General features: G+C 35.0%; 1 protein-coding gene across 1 annotated transcript; it reads left to right on the forward strand.

Annotated features, from left to right (window-relative positions):
• Window positions 1-909: 909 nt before the first annotated feature.
• LOC585955 (calcium-activated chloride channel regulator family member 3-like) lies at window positions 910-8,400 on the forward strand. The gene is made up of 4 exons (XM_030976344.1): window positions 910-1,077; window positions 7,034-7,334; window positions 7,583-7,869; window positions 8,152-8,400. Exons 1-4 carry the CDS (start codon window positions 910-912, stop codon window positions 8,398-8,400), a joined length of 1,005 nt encoding a protein of 334 aa, XP_030832204.1.
• Window positions 8,401-22,034: the final 13,634 nt, after the last annotated feature.

Raw genomic sequence — 22,034 nt, forward strand, 5'->3', positions numbered from 1 at the left:
ATCATCTACGTGACCTGATGAACGTTTAATGAAATGACAAATTTTGCTCTTTGCCAAAAAGAATATTTGATCAGTTGATAACTGATTTGAGAATTGATCAATTTTACAAACTGATCATTTTGACATACGGTGTATGTTAAATCGTCTCGTTGAATATAAAACATTCGCTTTTGTAAATCTCATTTCTTTTTACATATTAGAGCCATCGATACATTATTATGAGACCGTAAAAACGATCTATGTTTCGTATTATTAGTATTATAATTAGTGAAATAACTATATGAAATCATTTTCTCTGAATGTCTGTGTGCTTTATCCAGCGCACTACAATATAACATTCTTCCTCTTCTTCTTCTTCTTCTTCTTCTTCTTCTTCTTCTTCTTCTTCTTCTTCTTCTCCTCCTCGTCTTCTTCTTCTTCTTCTCCTTTTTCTTCTTCGTCTTCTTCTTCTGCTTCTTCTTCTTCTTCCTCTTCTTTTTCTACTTCTTCTTCTCCTTTTTCTTCTCCTTCTCCTTCTTCTTCTTTTTTCTTCTACTCCTTCTTCTTATTCTTCTTTTCTTATTCTTCTTCTTCTTTATGTTCTTGCGCCTCCTCCTCCTCTTCTTCCTCTTCTTCTTTATCTTTACTTCTCCCCTTCTTCTCAATAGTCCGTTAAAAACTGCGCATCCAAAATCATCGTCTCCATGCGTCATTGTGGATGTATGGAACTGTGGCAACTAGCAAACACGAACTTTGTTCGCTTTTGATGATTAGAATTTATTAGTTTTAGAATTAAGTATCCTTTTCAAAGAATGAAATGTTACATTTCGTTATCAAGTAAGATTCAAGACTATAAAGGCATTAAAAGGCAAGAAGATTTTTATTCGCTCTTTATCTCAGGAACTGTTACTGTAGAATAATTGAAGTAAAATGGAGAAAAGGGTTATTTATACGATTCTACTCTTGGAAATATTTCTTGTTGAAGTAGTAACGGGCCAGAAAAATACCATCAACTTAAACAATGGAGCCTACTCGAATCTACTCATCGCAATCGACAAGAATGTAGCTGAGGATCTCAACATCATCGACAACATCAAAGTAATGTGAATTTGTTTTAAAGATCAATAATTTCATAATATACACTGTTGGTCATAAAGGTGGTATATTTTGTTTACAGCCATGCATTATTGTTCAAGGCATGGCCGCACAAATAATTTTGTTATGTTGGGGATCGGGGGGGAATACATAGAATTATTGATAATTTATTACATTTTCTTCTTTCTTTTTTAATTTGTGGGGGCTGCCCTCTACCCTAGCCCCCGCTGCGTACAGTCGTGGTTCAGTGGCAAAGCAATGGCCTCGTACTGTTAGGCCCCAGGATCAAAACCGTGTCGATGTGCTATATTACTGCCCTTTAGTGAGGCATTAATCCGCATTACTATCCGGTAATGACTTTAAAGGACGTAGGTCTCCTAGTTGATTAGCATTGTAGCAAACACATGCTTTATTAGTCAAGCAAAACAAACACTCGCAAATTATTATTCAATAAAATCTGGGAATGTATACTATTATCTAGATCTATTAGGAATAAATCGTTGTCAAAATCGTTCCATTAACTGGGGTTTAAAACATTATATAGGTTGAAAATCTTGCAGTTGATTTACATATTTGAATTTATCTAAAATTCTACACTAAAAACAAATTTGCTTTCAATTTGTTATTAACATATCTTACCTGTGATTTAGATTGACTTTCTTTTTATCTTTTTTTCAGTTGTATATTCATTTGTTCATTCATGGACTTATTCATTGAAGAGTTCCTCGGTCATTTTACAAAACAATATTTTACTTTCGTGATTGTTTTAATCTAATTTTGGGTGTTGTTGAATTTGTATGTCAAACAGTTTAAACAAAGTTAGGGCAAGCTTAGCTTGAAGATGCATTCGCACCACACAGACATAATTCGTTCAGACTAATATTCTGTAGCGAAAACAACAAGTGAAAAAAAAAATGTGTTCGACGCTTAAGGTTTTGTGTTGTACACAGAAAACCTAATTTTTGTATTCTTTCATCAATATTCGGCTTCGAACATATTTATTTTGAAAATCCTTGCAGAAATGTGTATTATATAACATCCTCTTTCACATTATTACAACAGTGAAGTGAAATGTCATAAGAATTCACAGCAACTTTCGGGGCCCCTAACACTTTATTGGGGCTTTTGGGCCTAGGACTCAGTCGAAACATTTTATGAAATTGAAAACTTATTTGTGCAACAAAATTTCGACACTTCAACTAACTCCAAATCCGACCTAAACAGAATTCAGTGTTAGATGTCACCCTCTTTCAGTTCATTGTACACTTGAAGTGAAATCTTGCCATCATATGTTTGGAGCTCCCAACACTTAAAATAGGCTTTAACAGAAACAATCCAACATAAATTATTTGAATATTGACACAAGAAAGGAATACAAAGAAAATCAACACTTACGAATAGTCTATTATCTTCCTGCTACTTTAAGATTATATTGATTAATTTTTGGATAAACAGGTCCTGGTTTCTATAGCATTGATTTTTAAAAAATAACTTTTTTTTTTTGGTCTTTGCATATAATTGTAAAATTTACGATAGGGCTTGAAAACATCGCTGGCGGGAATTGGATGTAAACTGAATCCAGTTTTATTCTCTTTCATAAATAAACCCATATATAACATCTGTGACATTTCTTTTTACTTGAAATACAATGTTCCTGATGTAAACAAATTTGTTCTGCATGTTTATATCTATGTTAAATAGTACTGCCTTGTCCAACTAGATGGGTTCGAGACATGATTAATATTAACATATTTAAAAATGTAATTCGTTGTATTTAAAGTAGAGGCCTGTTTGTGAAATGAGTTCCGAATAACTCCACTTTCCCTTACCTCTACAAAATTGCTTCAAACGCAAAGAAATACAAAACTTATCTTATCTTTACACTTTACTGTCCACCTGAGCAAATGATAGAATGAGCTATAAAATCCCTTTTTTGAACATGAGTAATTCTTTCATTTTGATTGAGAGGGCTGGGTGTCGACCATTATGTCCATGCTTAATACATTAAGCTTCTTTTTAAAGATACCCCCACGGTAATATTTGCAGAATAAATTCAAACTTCTCATAGGAAAGAAGATTTGATCGTAATACTGGTTTGATAGAGACTTAACTTTGGTGAATATTTTACGTACCTCCATGAAATTTTACAAGAAAGACCTTTATCCAATACATAAACGCGACGTTGTATTGTTAGCGTTTTAACTCTCCCCCTGTTTTTTGTTTTTGTTGTATTCATTAATTTTATTTCTCAAAGCTCCAATTCTTTTCCGTACATAAACATAGTTTAAACAAAACTGCAACATAATGATAACTAAGCTTTTTATCATTTTATAAGCAAACATAAATGCAACATAATCCACTGTTCATTATTTTACAATGTATGGGCGAAAATATATCACAATCACAAAATAGAAAGATATATCACATAATCGATTCATGCTTAAATATTAACCTCGGGAGCAGATAAGGCGATTCAAAGAGTAAAATATTTGTCAAAAAGTATTACTTTGAATTATTTAAAATTGGAATAAAATGAACCCACTATGGAGTCTATAAAATACATTTATCTGTCACAGACAGAATGACAATTTTTGAACGCATTATTTCATGATTTAAATTCATTTCAAAGGTTTAGATATCAAAGTAATTATTAATATACCTTGTTTGTAAGATAACGAAGATAGTCAATGTCATTACTAGATATCGACTTGTATGTGTGGGTGTAATTGGGTGCGTGTGTGTATGTTTGTTCCTTTTATCATATTATTTGTTTGTATGTGTACAAGTAAAGGCCTTCAAGAATGTATGCAAGCAGCAAAATAGTTACGACATTCATTATATATTATCATTATATCAATTCTTACTTAGATAAATAACATGATTATTGCAACACAATATGACTAGCTAATTACAAAACATATAAGAACCTGATATGAATTAGATGATAATGAATCAAAGGGTACCCCTTCAAGTGAGATAAAACTGCCTCAAGATTTAAAGTAAACATGTTATTTCTTAGTCGGGGAATTTATGGGGAGGACATTATTCTTACTGTCTTACATTGGTATGTCTTACAGATTTGTATCATTCCAGATAATAGCAAAGTAACTACTTCATATATCTTGGAGTGCATGTAAAGTGGTTTCTAAGGTAAATCTCTTTACACCCATGATAATGGGAACTGGTCTGAACTCCGCCTCTTGCCCTGATTTCAGAATACAAGCAGACCATTACACGCACTATTGTGGAGGGGTCGTGGTATAGTGGTCCCTTTACTTGACTCTTAGTCCAAGGATTGATGGTTCGAATCCTAGCTCGTCACTAACGTACAATGGCAAGACATCAATCCACATTTACCACTCTCCACCCAGGTGTAATTGGTACCTGGTAGTTGCTGGAGTAATAATAATTTTGTCCCGCTCAAGTAGTGCAGTATTCATACAGATGTGGCTATATTTGGTAAAGAAGGAAGCATCATTATTGTATTTTATCATTGTATTATACAAGGGTGTCGATTTGTATCCGTGGTTGGGGGGGGATGATAGGTGCCAAAATATTTTCGGCAATGGATCAAAGCTACCAAAGTGGTAAAAGCGTGTGGCAAGTTGCACCCCTCCCAAGCGCTTAGTCAGGATTTAATTTTAGGGGGGCGGTAGTGAGCACGCGAAGCGCGGTTCCTAGGGGGTTGGGTGCAGGGAGGGTTAATCCCTCCCCCCCCCCCCGCGCAAAGCGCGGAAGCTTTGACGTTTCACTAAATTATTATAGAAAGAAGACGATTCGTTGGACCGTTCTCGACTCTTAATCCTTGTTTGAATCAAATTCCCCTTCCTCCGCGCGTAGCGCGGAAGCTCTGACGTTTTCATTAGATTATTAAAGAAAGAAGACGATTCGATGTACCATTCTCGACTCTTAATCCTTGTTTGAATCAATTTCCCCTTCCTCCGCGCATAGCGCGGAAGCTCTGACGTTTCATTACATTATTGAAAGAAGACGATTCAAAGTACCATTCTCGACTCTTAATCCTTGTTTGAATTAAGTTCCCCTTCCTCCGCGCGTAGCGCGGAAGCTCTGACGTTTCATTAGATTATTAAACAAAGAAGACGATTCGATGTACCATTCTCTACTCTTAATCATTAATGTTTGAATCAAGTTCCCCTTCCCCCGCGCGTATCGCGGAAGCTTTGACGTTTCATTAGATTATTCAAGAAAGAAGACGATTCTATGTACCATTCTCGACTCGTAATCCTTGTCTGAATTCATTTTTGCCCATTCCTGCGCGAAGCGCGGAAGCTTTCACATTTTATTACATTATTAGAGAAAGAAGACGATTTGTTGTATCGTGTCCTTCATGAATTCAGTTTTCCCCCTACCGCGCGAAGCCCGGAAGTTTTAATGTTTCAATAAATTATTACTCTTAATCCTTGTCTGGTTTCATTTTCGCCCATTCCGCGCGTAGCGCGGAAACTTTCACGTTTCATTAAATTATTAGGAAACGAAGACGATTAGTTGTATCGTGTACTTTGACGTTTCATTTGATTATTACTCTTAATCCACGTCTGAATTCAGTTGCCCCCAAACAGCTTTGCCCTGTTCGCTAAATTATTAGAGAAAGAAGACGATTCGTTGTACTATTCTCTATATTAATCCTTGTCAGAATTCAGTTTCCCCACTGAAAATAAGTTGTGTCACAAATAAGTTGTGACATAATAATCTTTCTCCAAAAATGAAAAATGTTTTAGGAAATATCAGGAAATAAAATGAGTGAAAAAAAATAAAAATAAAGATACAATGACGTGAATTTTAAAAAGGGTGAACGGAAACAACATAACAACTAGTGAAGTCATACTAATGTCCGAAAATCTTTCTCCTTGTCTCCGATCTCATCACGAAATCGTCACAGAGTTCATCTTTGTTTACACTGTCCAGGATTGTCTGATGTGCATTGCAGATTGCTAATTTTGTGCTTCGCGCTTAACATTTAGCTCGTTGCTTTTGATGCTGCGTCTTTGCATTTGGCGCACTGCATTTCTATGATGCTGTTGATTGAACAAATTGAATAAATTCATCAATTCCTGATGAAGCTGTATGAGCGAGAATTCAATTTATTCTTGTCTCATATACGGTTGTCTTATTTACTTCGTATATATGTATGTATTATGAAAATGATATAGCAAAATGTGTATATTAATGGTCATCTTGCGAGTAATAACCAATAACTACTCTCATCGGACTCTCATCATTAATTTTTCTCTTCATTTTTTAATATTTTTTTATGGTGAATTATTGGGGGGATGATTGTACAGACCACCCCCCCACCTGAAATATTGGGGGGGGATATATCCCCCCCCCCCATCCCCCCCCCCCCGGGATCGACACCCATGGTATTATATGAGAGGGCGATGAATGCTGATTATTTTTCTTTCTAAAGTATTTCAAGTCTGAAATCTATATCTAATTATGTGATTGTACAATCCAATCGACTCTTATTTTCAATATTGAACCTTATTTAATTTAACAAAATATACCTTGTAATGTAAATGTTTTAACTTTCTGATATAGCCTGGTCGTTACACATTATTTTTGTGTATTCATTATTTAATTTATTTATTTCTTCATTTATCAATAACTATATATAAATAACTTGTTTTCATCTCCTCTTTCTTATCATAAAAAAACAAATTGCAAAGGAAATTTCACGAATTCTATCTTGATGTTTTCCCCGATCAATATAGGATCGCATCCTATGCAATAATATTTAATAGCTCAATAAATAGATTTATGCAGAACTATTTAGTTTACCAAAAAAGGTATTCAATTTTTAAAAAATTGTAACGTTTATATATGTGTAATAATATATAATCGGGAACACTTATCTACGATGTATTACAAGTACTTATTTATCTTGCTCTCTCCCTCTTTATCTTTCTCTCTCTCTCTCTCTCTCTCTCTCCCTCTTTATCATTCTCTCTCTCAGACGATGTTTACATCAGCATCTGAGCGTCTCTACCTTGCCAGCAAGCAGCACGTCTACTGGAAGCACATCAAGATTTTGGTACCTAACACTTGGTCCATCCAGAGCGGGTATCAATTTTCTCGAACCGAAACGCTGGAGTCGGCCAACATTATCCTGCACAACTTTCATGATGACGAGCCGTTTGTCGATAACCTAGCAGGATGTGGGAAAGAAGGAACTCTGATGCACATGACGCCGGGCTATATCCTAAACGAGGTGTACCGAGAAGACAAGTTTGGTCCCACAGGTGGGTTGCTATTGATGCAAATTAAAATATGTTATTAATGATATGAATACTGAAGTATGCAAGTAAAGAGAAGAAAGCAAAACAAGAAAAGAAATTAACATACTGGCTTACTCCAATAAGAAAAATATTTTGGTCAGATCTCATTTACAGAGAGAGGCATGAACATGTTTTAACATGACTTGTAATGAGTCTCTTTTTGTAATGAGTCTCTTTTTGTTTTTTGTTTTCATTTTTAAAATTTTAAACAGACATCATGTTAGTTCGAAGCTGGGGCTACCTTCGTTGGGGGTTATTCAAGGAGCACTACGATGGTGTTGGCGTTGGTGCTCCTGCCTATGACTCACCCGGTGTAGGTTCTGAAGGGACCCGCTGTTCTCTAAAGATCAAAGGAGATGTTGAGAAAGCTGATGGAACTCCATGCCAAAGTAATCCTAACGGTGGTTATGATTCCGATTGCCGCTTCGTTCCTGATACTAGAGAACAGACTGCGACCGCTTCACTGTTATTTGGAACCAAGGATGCTCATATACATTCGGTAAGTTTGGCATCGTAATCAAGCAGTAGATGTTCCAGAGGGGGGTTAGGGGCTCAAGCCCCACCACCACCCCCTTCACCCCCTCCAACAATATATATATATATATATATATAGTTAGGAATTGCATTGCCGTTCTCATCTATGTGCCAAGATACTTAATTTTGCGAAGATAATAAAATGCTAACTCTTTTTTTTTTAATCGCTGAAAAGCTTTCAATAGTTAGTTCAATTAATGTTTTTAATAATCTGAAATCAAATTGAGTGTTTTAATCAATATTTCAGATAGAGGAGTTTTGTAGTGACGATCAATCAGATCCAAATAACTTACACAATCCTCTAGCACCAAACTTGATGAATAATAAATGCAGTGGTGACAGTGCTTGGAAGGTGATGACAGAGCGAACAATAGACTTCAAAGCAGGTATCCAACCTGTCTCAAACACTACTCCAACATTCGATGTAATCCAGCTATCTACAATCAGAAGTGTAGTACTTGTGCTTGACATCAGTGGTAGTATGGGGGTAAGTTAGTGATTGTTTTATTGTTCAGGACAGTGCGAATTTAGCCATTGCTTAATTTTAGGCCCAATGCCTTTGCTTTCATATTTTCTTTTCGGGTGGGATCGGATTATTTAAATATAAATATACTACTACTTTACGTTCCTTAGGACAAATCAATGCGTGAGAATGACTATGCCTCTTAAAGGTAAAGACCAGTATTCGAAACGCCCCAATTTCAAAAAATAAAATGGAAGCTCTCATTACCAATCATGTGAAAGAATATGTTTTGACTAATACATGATGATAAAAAATTTGCCGGGAAACCGCCTACTAATTCATATATTTGGTAAATTGTTTCTCTCATGGACTGTGAGAGATATAGGGTAGTCCCATATACATCTTTCTGTGTATAGTGCTTGTAACTTTACGAAGAATGGTCCAAATTTCTTATCATTTTGATGATTCCAGAACCTTGCAGATGCTAGATGCTAGATGATCAACCTTTTCTGATCGATTCCACAGCGTTTCTTTCACAATGCAATCGCATGACCATTACTGGTCTTTACCTTCAACAACCATGCTTACCAACGGTGTCGATTTGTATCCGTGGTTGGGGGGATGATAGGTGTCCAAATATTTTCGGCAATGGATCAAAGCAGCCAAGAGGTAGAAGCGTGTGGCAGGTTGCATCCCATCCCTTACTTAGTTATTAACTTTTTTCAAGTCACCCTCAATAAAGATAACATTTCAGAGAATATGGGTTATTATCCTCTCAAGCGCGTAGCAATGATTTAATTTTAGGGGGCGGCAGTGAGCACGCGAAGCGTGCGAATCACTTACAAAGCGCGCGGTCCCTAGGGGGTGGGTGCAGGGAGGGGGGTTCCCCGTCCCGCGCGAAGCGCAGATGCTTTGATGTTTCATTAAATTATTAGAGAAAGAAGACGATTCGTTGTACCGTTCTCGACTCTTAATCCTTGTTTGAATCAAGTTCCCCTTCCTCCGCGCGTAGCGCGGAAGCTCTGACATTTAATTAAATTATTTTTAAAAAAAGACGAATCGTTGTACCATTCTCGACTCTTAATCCTTGTCTGAATTCAGTTCCCCGCCCCCTTCCGCACGAAGCGCGGAAGCTTTGACGTTTTATTAAATTATTAGGGAAAGAAGACGATGCGTTGTACCGTTCTCGACTCTTAATCCTTGTCTAAATTTAGTTCCCCTTCCTCCGCGCGTAGCGCGGAAGCTCTGACGTTTCATTAAATTATTAGGCAAATAAGACGATGCGTTGTACCGTTCTCGAATCTTAATCCTTGTCTGAATGCAGTTCCCCTTCCTCCGCGCGTAGCGCGGAAGCTCTAACATTTCATTAGATTATTAAAGAAAGAAGACGATTCGTTGTACCATTCTCGACTCTTAATCCTTATCTGAATTCAGTTCCCCCCCCCTTCCCGCGCGAAGCGCCGAAGCTTTGAAGATGACGATGCGTTGTACCGTTCTCGACTCTTAATCTTTTTTCTTCCTACGTCCTCTTCATTTCTTCTTTCTCTCTCTCTCTCTCTCTCTCTCTGTTTTGGCTAGCTTTTTTTTTTTGGGGGGGGGGCGAATTCCCCCACCACATTAACTACTCTCACCGGGCTCTCATCATTTATTTTTCTCTTTTTTTTTTCTTTTTTTTTTGATGGTGAATTATTGGGGGGGGGGGTGATTGTACAGGCCATCCCCCCTCCCACCTGAAATATTGGGGGGGGGGGATATATCCCCCCATCCCCCCGGGATCGACACCCATGATGCTTACATCACTACATTGTCGATTTTTTTTGTTATTGTCTACACACTTTGTGTCACAATTTGTATGTGGTTGACTTTAATCAGTATCATTGCCCTTAAAAAATGGAACTTCAGAACATTGCAGTGACAACGTTTTCATTATGTTATGATGGAAGTTGTCAACTACCTTTTATCCAAAACGCTATTCTTCTTTTTGATCAAGGTATTCAGTCCTGCATGTTTTATGATAGCATAGTCAGTTAAGGTACCTTCATGCTCTGTTAATGTGGTTGGAACCTGACTCAAATCAACATATGAATGAAGATATTTTGTGATTGAAAGTGATTAAAAATACTATTATGTGGCGTAGTATGTTATGTGTTTGCATTACAACACTAATTGTATAAAACTTATACATTCACAGTCATGTATTGTTTGCTTGATATTTTGAATAAGTGTGGAATTACAGAAAGTGACAGACGAAAAACCATGATTTTAACCAACAAAATTCATACCGTTTCACTTCCTTATTTGTAGGGGAACAGGTTTGACAAAATGATCCAATCATCTACTGACTACATCATGAATGTTATTCCAGACGAAAGCAAGCTTGGAATCGTAGTCTTCGACACTGCATCTGAAATCAGAAAGGATCTCACCGATATCACTGACATGGCCTCGAGACAAAGTCTCGTCAATGCCTTGCCTCCTTCCACTAAAAGTTCTACGTGTATTGGATGTGGAATACTGTCGGGCATTCAGGTACCATGTAGCTCTTTATGTCATCGATCAGTTTCTAATATGTAAATGTTTAAAATATCTGATCGTTATCGTGGAAGTACCTGTTATCATGTAACCAAATTGTATTATTGCAGTCGATTCTCATCGATCCACTTTCAACCTGAAATTCTCTCTCTTTCTCTCGGGTGTTCTTTCATTCTGCGACGTATAACCTGACCTTCAAGATGCCATCTTTGCACTGCAAATTCAAATCCGAAACCGTCTCCGTCAAAAATCTCTAAAAAATTGGAAAAATGGACCCTTAAAATCTGAAATTGCCATAACTTTCTCGTACCTTTTCCGTGGACAAAGCCATGCACAAAGCCATGCTGAATTTAACACTCCAATGAATATGCTAAAAATGAATAGCGCCCTCTAAAGTTCTGGGAATTGGCTTTCTTTTTGTGTCCGTATCTCGATCGTTTCTGGTCAAACCCGTACCCCTTTTTTTAGATTTAGATACTTGAAGTTATGCCATTTCCAGTCAAGTACAAAATTATGTACCCTAACGCTGACCAAATTTGAGAAAATTGCCCTCCAAATTCGCCATTTTCAAGAAAATTGTCAAATAACTTCAACTTGCTCTAAAATGACGATCATTATACATACGTCAATGAAACTTGGCTTACACATGTATCCAAGCACGTGACAATGTTCTGCTAAGTTAGGTAAAATTTGATGACGTCAGCGCAAACTTATTGCCCAAAATTATGAATTTGTTATCCGTTCAATGCGAGCAATACATTGCACGCAGATGCCAATGGTGTCAAACTAACCGCAATGAAGTGTTCTTTCAAATGATACCAAATACGTTATATGTTTTTACAGAAATATTTGAGTAAATTGCGTTTGAACAGAGTCACTATACAAATTCTGCTGAGTTTCCGCCAAGTTATAACACGTTTCGGCAATGACGTCATTTTTCAGACTGCTTTTCGCCCCCTTCCCGTCCTTTTTTTTCCTTGAAATTTTGCAGTAATATTCCAAGTTGCAATACGCAGTGCACCCTGAAGCCAGATTTTTTGAAAATCATCAAGGGGGCCAATTAAGACGCCATTTTATACTCTGCATGATTGTGTTAATAGTATGGGCCGCTGTTTGTGCCACAGCACGCGTCACCACATGTTCATCATGCATTGCCTGCGAGCCCTTTCTAGGTCCCTTTCTCTTTTCCAATTCCCTTCAAACTTCGTAGGCATAGTCTCTTAACTAGCATCTCTTCAAGGTCTGTATTCTTCGTTCTCCGGAATCTCTCATGCGTGACCGTCCAGGCGCCATTTTGTCAGTTTCGGGCTGTTTTGGGGGTCTTTCTTTCGTCCTCCCTATCTCCATTATCACAGAAGGTACATATTTCATACAAATTGCTCTGAATAGTCGGAGAGAAGCTCTTTCGTTTGAACCATAGAAACACATCCGTCATTGCACGCACATCGTTGTGACACGATTGCATGTCCAGTTCTTCCATGTGTTTCTTTTGAATATTTGAGACATCAGTTAGCCCTTCTCCAAATTTGGAAACTATTTCTATACAGATCTTCTTTTTGTATCTGTTTTATTAAGTTCCCTGACTCTTGCATACATCATGTCGGTTCGGCCTCTTTTTCTAAAGTTTCAATCTTCTAACACTGCTCTCAAAGCCGCTTTTTCTGGCCATGCCTGTTTCCCTGCGAGCTCGTTATTAAGTTATCGGTACTTCTTTTTTCCTTCTCCTGTATTTTTCCCTCTACATTGTCTTCATTCCTCCAACTTGTCCACATAGTTTGTGCGACCAATGGCTTTCTTTGTTCTCGCCTCTTCAAGTAGCCAATAGTTTCCTCCGCACTTTCTTTCATCAAGTTCTTGTACATAACATCAGTTGCCTGACTTAGCGCTTCCTGTGATTGGGCGGCTAGTGTTCTGGTATAAGTCGCCAGTCGGAATGGAATGCTGTTCTTCTTCAATCTCTCGAGAAATTTCTCTTTTTTTCAGTTTTTTTAAAGTCTCAGTGATGCATCCACATTGGCTAGGATGTGATTAGAACAAATATTTGCTCCTGGAAAGGCTCTTGGGTTCTTCGCACTTCCTCTGTAACTTTTCCTTATGAATTATGTATTCCAGCTGGAACCTAGGTACATCTCATGGTTGCTTCGGTGTGATAGAATTGTTGTTTGCGATGGTTAAACCGTGTGTTGGTTATTTTTTGTTTTCATAGGTTTTTATTCGTTTCTCTCAAAGAAAATTGTACATTTATAACATAATACATTGGATACAAAATAACAAAATAATTTAACATAGTTCTTTATAAATTTACCAATGATCTTTTACATTTACATACAAAAGTTACACCTCTTCATTTTCCTTTGGAGACAAAAAAAAAAAAATTATATATATAAAAAAGGGAAAAAGCTACAAAACACCTACTACCCCCCCACCCCACACAACATTTAAACACATAACATGTACAACAGTATACAAAACACACGCTAACAAAGAACGAGCAAAAAAAAAAAAAAAAAAAAAGAGAAGAGAGGGAGGGTCAGGAAGTTGTGTATTGAGAAAAAAAAAGAAAAAAAAAAATGAAAACATTTATTCTAAACTTTCTAAAGCTTCCCATTTCCTTAAATGAACTGAAAGTGTGTCTCTTTCCATTGAAAGTTTTTTCTCTTCATTTCTATTTTCCAACAATCTATATTCTATTTCTTTTGCTTTTGGAGGGTTTCCCTTCTCTCTACTGTGGAAAATCATATATTTAATCAAAATTAAAATGTGGTTCAATAATTGCTCTGTTTTAAATGTAGTGTCATCTATTCCTATATGAATTTCTTTCCAGGATAATTTCTTCAAAATTGGTAAATTAAGTCTATCTCCACATTTCCCCCAGACTTCCTTTATTATATTACATTCAAAGAATATATGTTGATAAGTTTCTTCAAAATTTTTGCAAAATGAGCACAAACCATTTTCATGGAACCTGAATCTATGTAAATGATGATTTGTATATAAAATATTATGCAATAATTTGAACTGAAATTCTCGCAGTTTACTACTTAAGGTACACATCCTTGGTTGAACATATATCTTTTCTACTTCTTTTCTTGGAATATTGTAAAGTGTCATTAAATTGCCGCCTGCCGAGTTTGTTTCTACATTCTTTTTAATTTGACTCTTATATACCATTTTTGCAGTTAAATCTTCAAATGTAAACACTTTCTTTGAAAAAATAAATTCTAAACTAAAGCCAGTGTGAATTGCTTTTCTTAAAGGTTGAACATTCTGTTTCCATTCATAAGGGGCTACTTTATAAATTTGTTTTACTTTATCAATTTCCACTCTGCTCAAACCTAACATTATAAAATGAGCTTCAGGTTTCAATTCTCCATTTTCTTCACAAATGTGATGAATTCGATATATATTTTTCAAAAACAAAGTTTCCTCAAATAAGGTTTGACCTTCTAGTTGAATAAAATTATTATTATACAATATTTCATTCCCTTTGTATCTCTCTTCTGTTTTAACATATTCTTTCATATCTATCCATGCTTTCAGAAGATTCTGATAAAAGGAAGGTAACATAAGTTTCACTGTATCTCTCCAATAATTGCAATAAAATATTAAATTACCTCCTATCGGTCTCATTAAATATTTAAAGTATTGTTTCCACTTGATATCATGAGTTCCTGTTACAAGCCTTTTTATCCACATTATTCTTTGTGCTTTTACAAACAACCTAAAATTCATCATTTTGAGCCCACCCTGCTGATAGTCTAACATCATTGTACTTCTTTTAATTTTATCTTTACCTCTCCACAAAAAATCAAAACATATTACTTCCATTTCTTTGTATACCCACTCTGGAACTGGCATTAGTGATGTTACATATGTCAATTTAGAGTATCCATATACTTTCATCAATTGAATTTTACCCATTAAAGTTAGGTCACGCTGTTTCCACCACGTCAGTAGTTTTTTAATTTTGCTCAATATTTCCTTATAATTCATTTTTTCCTTGATATCTACATGAACTGAAAAATAAACACCTAATATTTTAACAGCATCTACAAGTTTCCCAAACGGAAATGTGTTATTAGACACCTGTGGGCCCAGGGGCAGAATATATGTCTTATCCTTGTTTAACTTTAATCCTGATATTTTATAAAAACCTTCTAAAACGTGTTCTATTTCCTTAACTGAACTCATATCTTTGATGAAGAGTGTTATATCATCAGCATATAATACTTGCTTTATTTCTGTATTTCCAAAACAAATTCCTTTTACCAATTGATTGTTTCTAATCGTATGAGCTAAAATTTCAATGCATAAAATGAACAGGTATGGAGATAATGGGTCTCCTTGTCTAATTCCTCTTTCAACTTTAAAATAACCTGTTGATGCGTTTCCATTCATAACACAACTTTCAGTATTAGTATAAAGTATATTCACCCATTTACAAAACAATGGTCCAAAACCAAATGAATTTAAGACTTTGTATAGAAAACAATGAGAAACAGAGTCGAATGCCTTTTCAAAATCTAAGGCCATCAAAAAAGCATTTTCCTTATAAAAAGAAGTATGAAAAATCATGTCATCTATTATTCTTATGGCTTCTCCAATGTTTCTATTCTTAACATATCCAAGTTGATCAGAAGATACAATATCAGGTAAAATTTCTTGCAATCTCTTTGAAAGTATCTTTGTTAAAATTTTATAATCCACATTTAAAAGAGAAATCGGTCTGTAATTCTTAATAAAGTCTGAATCTTTATCTTTTTTATGTATCAAGGTAATAACTGCTTGTCTCTGAGAGGCCGATAGTTCTCCATGATTAAAGGCTTCATTAAAAGATGCAAGGATTAGATCTCCAATTACCGGCCAAAATTTAAGATAAAACTCTACACTTAAGCCATCATTTCCTGGTGATTTATTTAATTTCATATTTTTTAATATTTCTATACATTCCCTTTCTACTATCTTTTCTTCACCTAAACCCCTTAAGGTCTCGTTCAATTTTGGCATGTTACTAGGGAAAAATTCTAAACCTCCATCTAGTACAACTTCTATTTTTTTATACAACTGACTGTAAAACTGTTTTATTCCCTCGACAATTTCTTTTTCCTTAGTAACAATCTTTCCGTTTACGTTTAATTTCTGTATTACACTTTTCTTTCTATTTGCTTCCATGAGCTGTTTAAAAAATGCTGTATTCTTCTCTCCACATTCATACCAAGAGGCCCTTGATCGTATTTTTAAACCTTCATTAATATAGTCATAAAATACTCTTAGTTGTTGTTTCTTAATTTTCAGTTGTTCAAGGATATCTTTATAATGTACATTATTGATTGATAGTAGATTCTCTTCCAAGTCTTCAATTTCTTTTTCTAGCTTTTCTATTTCTTCCTTCCTTTCCCTTGCCCTTTCCTTTGAAAATTTAGTTGTAAACCTGCGTATTTCCATTTTGATATAGTCCCATAATACTCTCTTGTCTTTTATCTCAAATAACATTTTGTTCTTTAAAGTCTGTATTTCTTCCTTCATCTTTAAAACATAGTCTCTATCATTTACCAAGCTATTATTGAACTTCCAATAACCCCTTTTACCCTGAATTTGTCTAGACGTTCTATCATGCAGAACCAAATTAACAGCTGAATGGTCGGGTGCTAAGGAGGGAATAATGTCACATTTGGATGTTATCTGTTCTAAATTCTCTGATATAATGAAATAATCCAAACGGCTTTGCATAAATGGATTCCCTTGTCTATAAGTATATTGTTTTTTATCTTTATTTTTATTTCTCCATACATCTCTTAATTTAAATTCATCCATGAATTCTTCTAATTTGCTACTGAATTTTGATTGCTTCTTTGTAACTTGTCCAAAATAATCTAAGTTCTTGTCTCTAATAACATTAAAATCACCTCCAAGAACTACTGGGTTCCCTTCTGAATTGTTTCTATACAACAACTCCCTTAAATCCATTAAACATTTTATTTGCTCCCCTTCGTTATTTCCAGTAGGAAAATAAACATTTCCTAGCAACATCTTCTGACCTTGTATATTACATCTAATCAATAAATATCTTCCATTTATGTCTGCACAAGTGTCGCTAATTTCAATGTCTAACTTACTATTTATTAATACCAAAACTCCTCTACTGTGGCTTGTACCATGACTAAAGATACAATTCCCGCCCCACTCCAATTGCCATTTCTTTTCGATATCAGGTGTACTGTATGTTTCTTGTAAGTATATTATATCTATAGACTTTGTCCTAAACCAATTAAACATTTTTTCTCGTTTGCTTCTATCTCTAATTCCCCTCACGTTTAGTGTAAGATAGTTACATGAAAACAAGTTCCCTTTATTATCCATCTTTTTTTTGTTGAAATAAACCCTTATCTATATATGAGCTGGGACCCTCTATAAATTCCGACCTTGCAGATAAAGGGATCATCTCTTGGCAAATTAATATTTTTAATGAAACAACTTCACGACCCTCTTCCCTACCAGAAAGGAAACTAAGAAAGAAAAAGAATATGTATAAATACATGAGACTACTACAAATATTCGAGAACCCATATTTGAAAAAAAGAAAAAAAAGAAAAGGAAATAAAAGGAAAAGAACACAAGAAAACATAAGATGACAACATGAAACAGACAAATAACAGAGTTCGCGTGGCGAATCATACATAATGATTAACCAGACTGCCTTTGCAAACGTTGCATGGCAGTCCCCTCCCCCCTCTCCCCTCTCCCCTAATTTAACTTTCCTACTTATTTGTCATACAGCCTGCAATTGAAAATTATGCACTGTCTGACCTTTGTTTCTACATTTCCTTGTAAAAAAAAATAATAATAAATAAAACTAATATCTTCCTACAAATCTACTCCATCATGGTCTTTTTCCATGTAAAGGTTAATCAAAAAAAAAAAAAAAAAAAAAAAAAAAAAAAAAAAAAAAAAAAAAAAAAAAAAAAAGGATAAACCACCCTGTGTTATCTCCATCTCAATTCAAAACTTTTCTATCCTGCCTTCATTGTATAACACTTACAATTCAAAGACTATGCCATATCTCCCCTTCTTTCTACCTTCAACAGTTCTCAAAACAAATACCTTACTACAGATCGACTGCATTGTAACTCATTAACATTTGGATTAAGGTAGTGTTCTGAAACTCCTGCTAGTAAAATTGCATTGAGAAACTACTTCTCTTTTAACATTTGCAGCAACACAGCAACAACAACAAAATAAATAAATAAATAAATCAAAAAAATCAAAAAAAAAAAAAAAAAAATCACTACATCAATAAATATTCCTTTCAAGTTGCTTCTACAGTGTAAATACATTTCCTCTGTGCTGTCTCCATCTCAATTCAACACTATTCTCTCTTGCCTTCATTGTACATACATCTTGCCATTTCAAACTACAGTAAGCCATATCTCCCTACTTGTACATTCCAGTTAATAAAACCAATGACTTCCTGCATATCAACTGCTATTACATCAATGGTCTTTTTCATATAGGAGTACAACAAAAAAATAAAACTAATATCTTCCTACAAATCTACTACATCATGGTCTTTTTCCATGTAAAGGTTAATCAACAACAAAAAACCAAAAAAAAAAAAAAAAAACCAAAAAAAAAAAAAAAAAAAAAGATAGACCACCCTCTGTGCTATCTCCATCTCAATTCAAAACTTTTCTATCCTGCCTTCATTGTATAACGCTTACAATTCAAAGACTATGCCATATCTCCCCTTCTTTCTACCTTCAACAGTTCTCAAAACAAATACCTTACTACAGATCGACTGCATTGTAACTCATTAACATTTGGATTAAGGTAGTGTTCTGAAACTCCTGCTAGTAAAATTGCATTGAGAAACTACTTCTCTTTTAACCTTTGCAGCAACACAGCAAAAAAAAAAAAAAAAAAAAAAAAAAAAAAAAATCACTACATCAATAAATATTCCTTTCAAGTTGCTTCTACAGTGTAAATACATTTCCTCTGTTCTGTCTCCATCTCAATTCAACACTTTTCTCTCTTGCCTTCATTTTACATACATCTTGCCATTTCAAACTACAGTAAGCCATATCTCCCTACTTGTACATTCCAGTTAATAAAACCAATGACTTCCTGCATATCAACTGCGATTACATCAATGGTCTTTTTCATGTAGGAGTACAACAATAGAAGGGTTAAAACCCCCATGTATAAATTATCATATGTCCAACCCAGCATCTTCCTTCCATTATTATGCCTTTTTATCTACTAACCAAAGTACATATTCCATCTTCCTTTCTGTCAATCTTCTGTCATTAATACTTGGATTAAGACTGTACTCTGAAACTAACCTAAACAAATTTGCATGAAGAAATCCCTTCTCTTTCATATTTGTAATAACATATAAAGAATTCATACTCTCTACCTTTCTTTTTCTGTGCAAGAAACATTTCCACTCTCAACTTTACAGAAGGAAATAATCTACATATAATATTTCTTCAAAATAGCTCCTCTATTACATTTCCTCTGTGCTATCTCAATCTCAATTCAAAACTTTTCTATCCTGCCTTCATTGTATACCGCTTGCAATTCAAGACTATGCCATATCTCACCCTTCTTTCTACATTCAACAGTTCACAGAAGGAATACCTTACTACCGATCGACAACTCATTAACATTTGGATTTAGGCAGTGTTCTGAAACTGCTGTAGGTAAAATTGCTTCGAGAAACTGTTTCTCTTTTAACACTTGTAACAACACAGCAAAAAAAAAAAAAAAAAAAAAAAAAAAAAAAAAAAAAAAAAAAAAAACTTCACAGTTCTCAAAACAAATACCTTACTACAAATCGACTGCATTGTAACTCATTAACATTTGGATTAAGGTAGTGTTCCGAAATTGCTGCAAGTAAAATTGCTTCGAGAAACTACTTCTTTTTCTTTTTTTTTATCTTTGCAACAACACACAGCATAGCAAAAAAAAAAAAAAAAAAAAAAAAAAAAAACTTCATTGTACATACAGCTTGCCTATCTTACCTCCTTGTACATTCCAGTTAATAAAACCAATAACTTCCTGCATATCAACTGCGATTACATCAATGGTCTTTTTCATGTAGGAGTACAACAATAGAAGGGTTAAAACCCCCATGTATAAATTATCATATGTCCAACCCAGCATCTTCCCTCCATTATTATGCCTTTTTATCTACTAACCAAAGTACATATTCCATCTTCCTTTCTGTCAATCTTCTGTCATTAATACTTGGATTAAGACTGTACTCTGAAACTAACCTAAACAAATTTGCATGAAGAAATCCCTTCTCTTTCATTTTTGTAATAACATATAAAGAATTCATACTCTCTACCTTTCTTTTTCTGTGCAAGAAACATTTCCACTCTCAACTTTACTGAAGGAAATATTCTACATATAATATTTCTTCAAAATAGCTCCTCTATTACATTTCCTCTGTGCTATCTCAATCTCAATTCAAAACTTTTCTATCCTGCCTTCATTGTTTACCGCTTGCAATTCAAGACTATGCCATATCTCACCCTTCTTTCTACATTCAACAGTTCACAAAAGGAATACCTTACTACAGATCGACTGCATTGTAACTCATTAACATTTGGATTTAGGCAGTGTTCTGAAACTGCTGTAAGTAAAATTGCTTCGAGAAACTGTTTCTCTTTTAACACTTGTAACAACCCAGCAAAAAAAAAAAAAAAAAAAAAAAAAAAAAAAAAAAATTCAACAGTTCTCAAAACAAATACCTTACTACAGCTCGACTGCATTGTAACTCATTTACATTTGGATTAAGGCAGTGTTCTGAAACTGCTGCAAGTAAAATTGCATTGAGAAACTACTTCTCTTTTAACATTTGCAACATCACAGCAAAAAAAAAAAAAAAAAAAAAAAAAAAAAAAAAAAAATCACTTTATAAATATTCCTTCCAAGTTGCTTCTACAGTGTAAATACATTTCCTCTGTGCTATCTCCATCTCAATTAAACACTATTCTCTCTTGCCTTCATTGTACATACAGTGTACAGCTTGCCATTTCTAACTACCGTATGCCATATCTCACCTTGTACATTCCAGTTAATAAAAGCAATGAGTTCCTGCATATCAACTGCGAATGCTTCGCGCCATGACCGTCATGTAGGGGTACAACAAAAGAAGGGTTAAAACCCCCATGTATAAATTATCATATGTCCAACCCAGCATCTTCCCCCCATTATTATGCCTTTTTATCTACTAACCAAAGTACATGTTGTACATTCCAGTTAATAAAACCAATGAGTTCCTGCATATCAACTGTGATTGCATCGCGCCATGACCGTCATGTAGGGGTACAACAAAGGAAGGGTTAAAACCCCCATGTATAAATTATCATATGTCCAACCCAGCATCTTCCCCCCATTATTATGCCTTTTTATCTACTAACTAAAGTACATGTTGTACATTCCAGTTAATAAAACCAATGAGTTCCTGCATATCAACTGTGATTGCATCGCGCCATGACCGTCATGTAGGGGTACAACAAAAGAAGGGTTAAAACCCCCATGTATAAATTATCATATGTCCAACCCAGCATCTTCCCCCCATTATTATGCCTTTTTATCTACTAACCAAAGTACATGTTCCATCTTCCTTCTGTCAATCTTCTGTCATTAACACTTGGATTAAGACTGTACTCTGAAACTAACCTGCCTTCATTGTATAATGCTTGCAATTCAAGACTATGCCATATCTCACTCTTCTTTCTACATTCAACAGTTCACAAAACAAATACCTTACTACATAGTACAGATCGACTGCATTGTAACTCATTCAACACTATTCTATCCATACTGCATGTCATCCTAAATTCACAATACAAAACAGCCTACGGTAATAACAAAATTCCTTATCTCAATACAACCTGTTCTATGTGTACAGCTTGCATTTCCAACTATGCACAATCTCACCTCCTCCTACCTACCCCAGTTCACAAAACTCCTTTTCTTATTTCATATAAATGGACCAGCAACCGGCAACCTTTCTTTAAGATGTCTTCAAGAATTCCAATAAAACTTAATAAAACAGATGCCATCCCCTTAAAAAGATTTGCTTTTGTTGTCAATCTAAGTATTATGCATATGATATGAACATT

The sequence above is a fragment of the Strongylocentrotus purpuratus genome, unplaced genomic scaffold (assembly GCF_000002235.5).
Source record: "Strongylocentrotus purpuratus isolate Spur 01 unplaced genomic scaffold, Spur_5.0 spur5_scaffold_9, whole genome shotgun sequence".
Classification (NCBI taxonomy): domain Eukaryota; kingdom Metazoa; phylum Echinodermata; class Echinoidea; order Camarodonta; family Strongylocentrotidae; genus Strongylocentrotus; species Strongylocentrotus purpuratus.

What these genes read in the sequence shown, in the direction of transcription:
- LOC585955 (XM_030976344.1), top strand. Translation starts at nt 910, where the DNA reads ATGGAGAAAAGGGTTATTTATACGATTCTACTCTTGGAAATATTTCTT. An exon ending in ACATCATCGACAACATCAAA is followed by an intron (nt 1,078 to 7,033) that starts GTAATGTGAATT and finishes CTCCCTCTTTAT; the next exon opens with CATTCTCTCTCTCAGACGAT. An exon ending in AGGATGCTCATATACATTCG is followed by an intron (nt 7,870 to 8,151) that starts GTAAGTTTGGCA and finishes TCAATATTTCAG; the next exon opens with ATAGAGGAGTTTTGTAGTGA.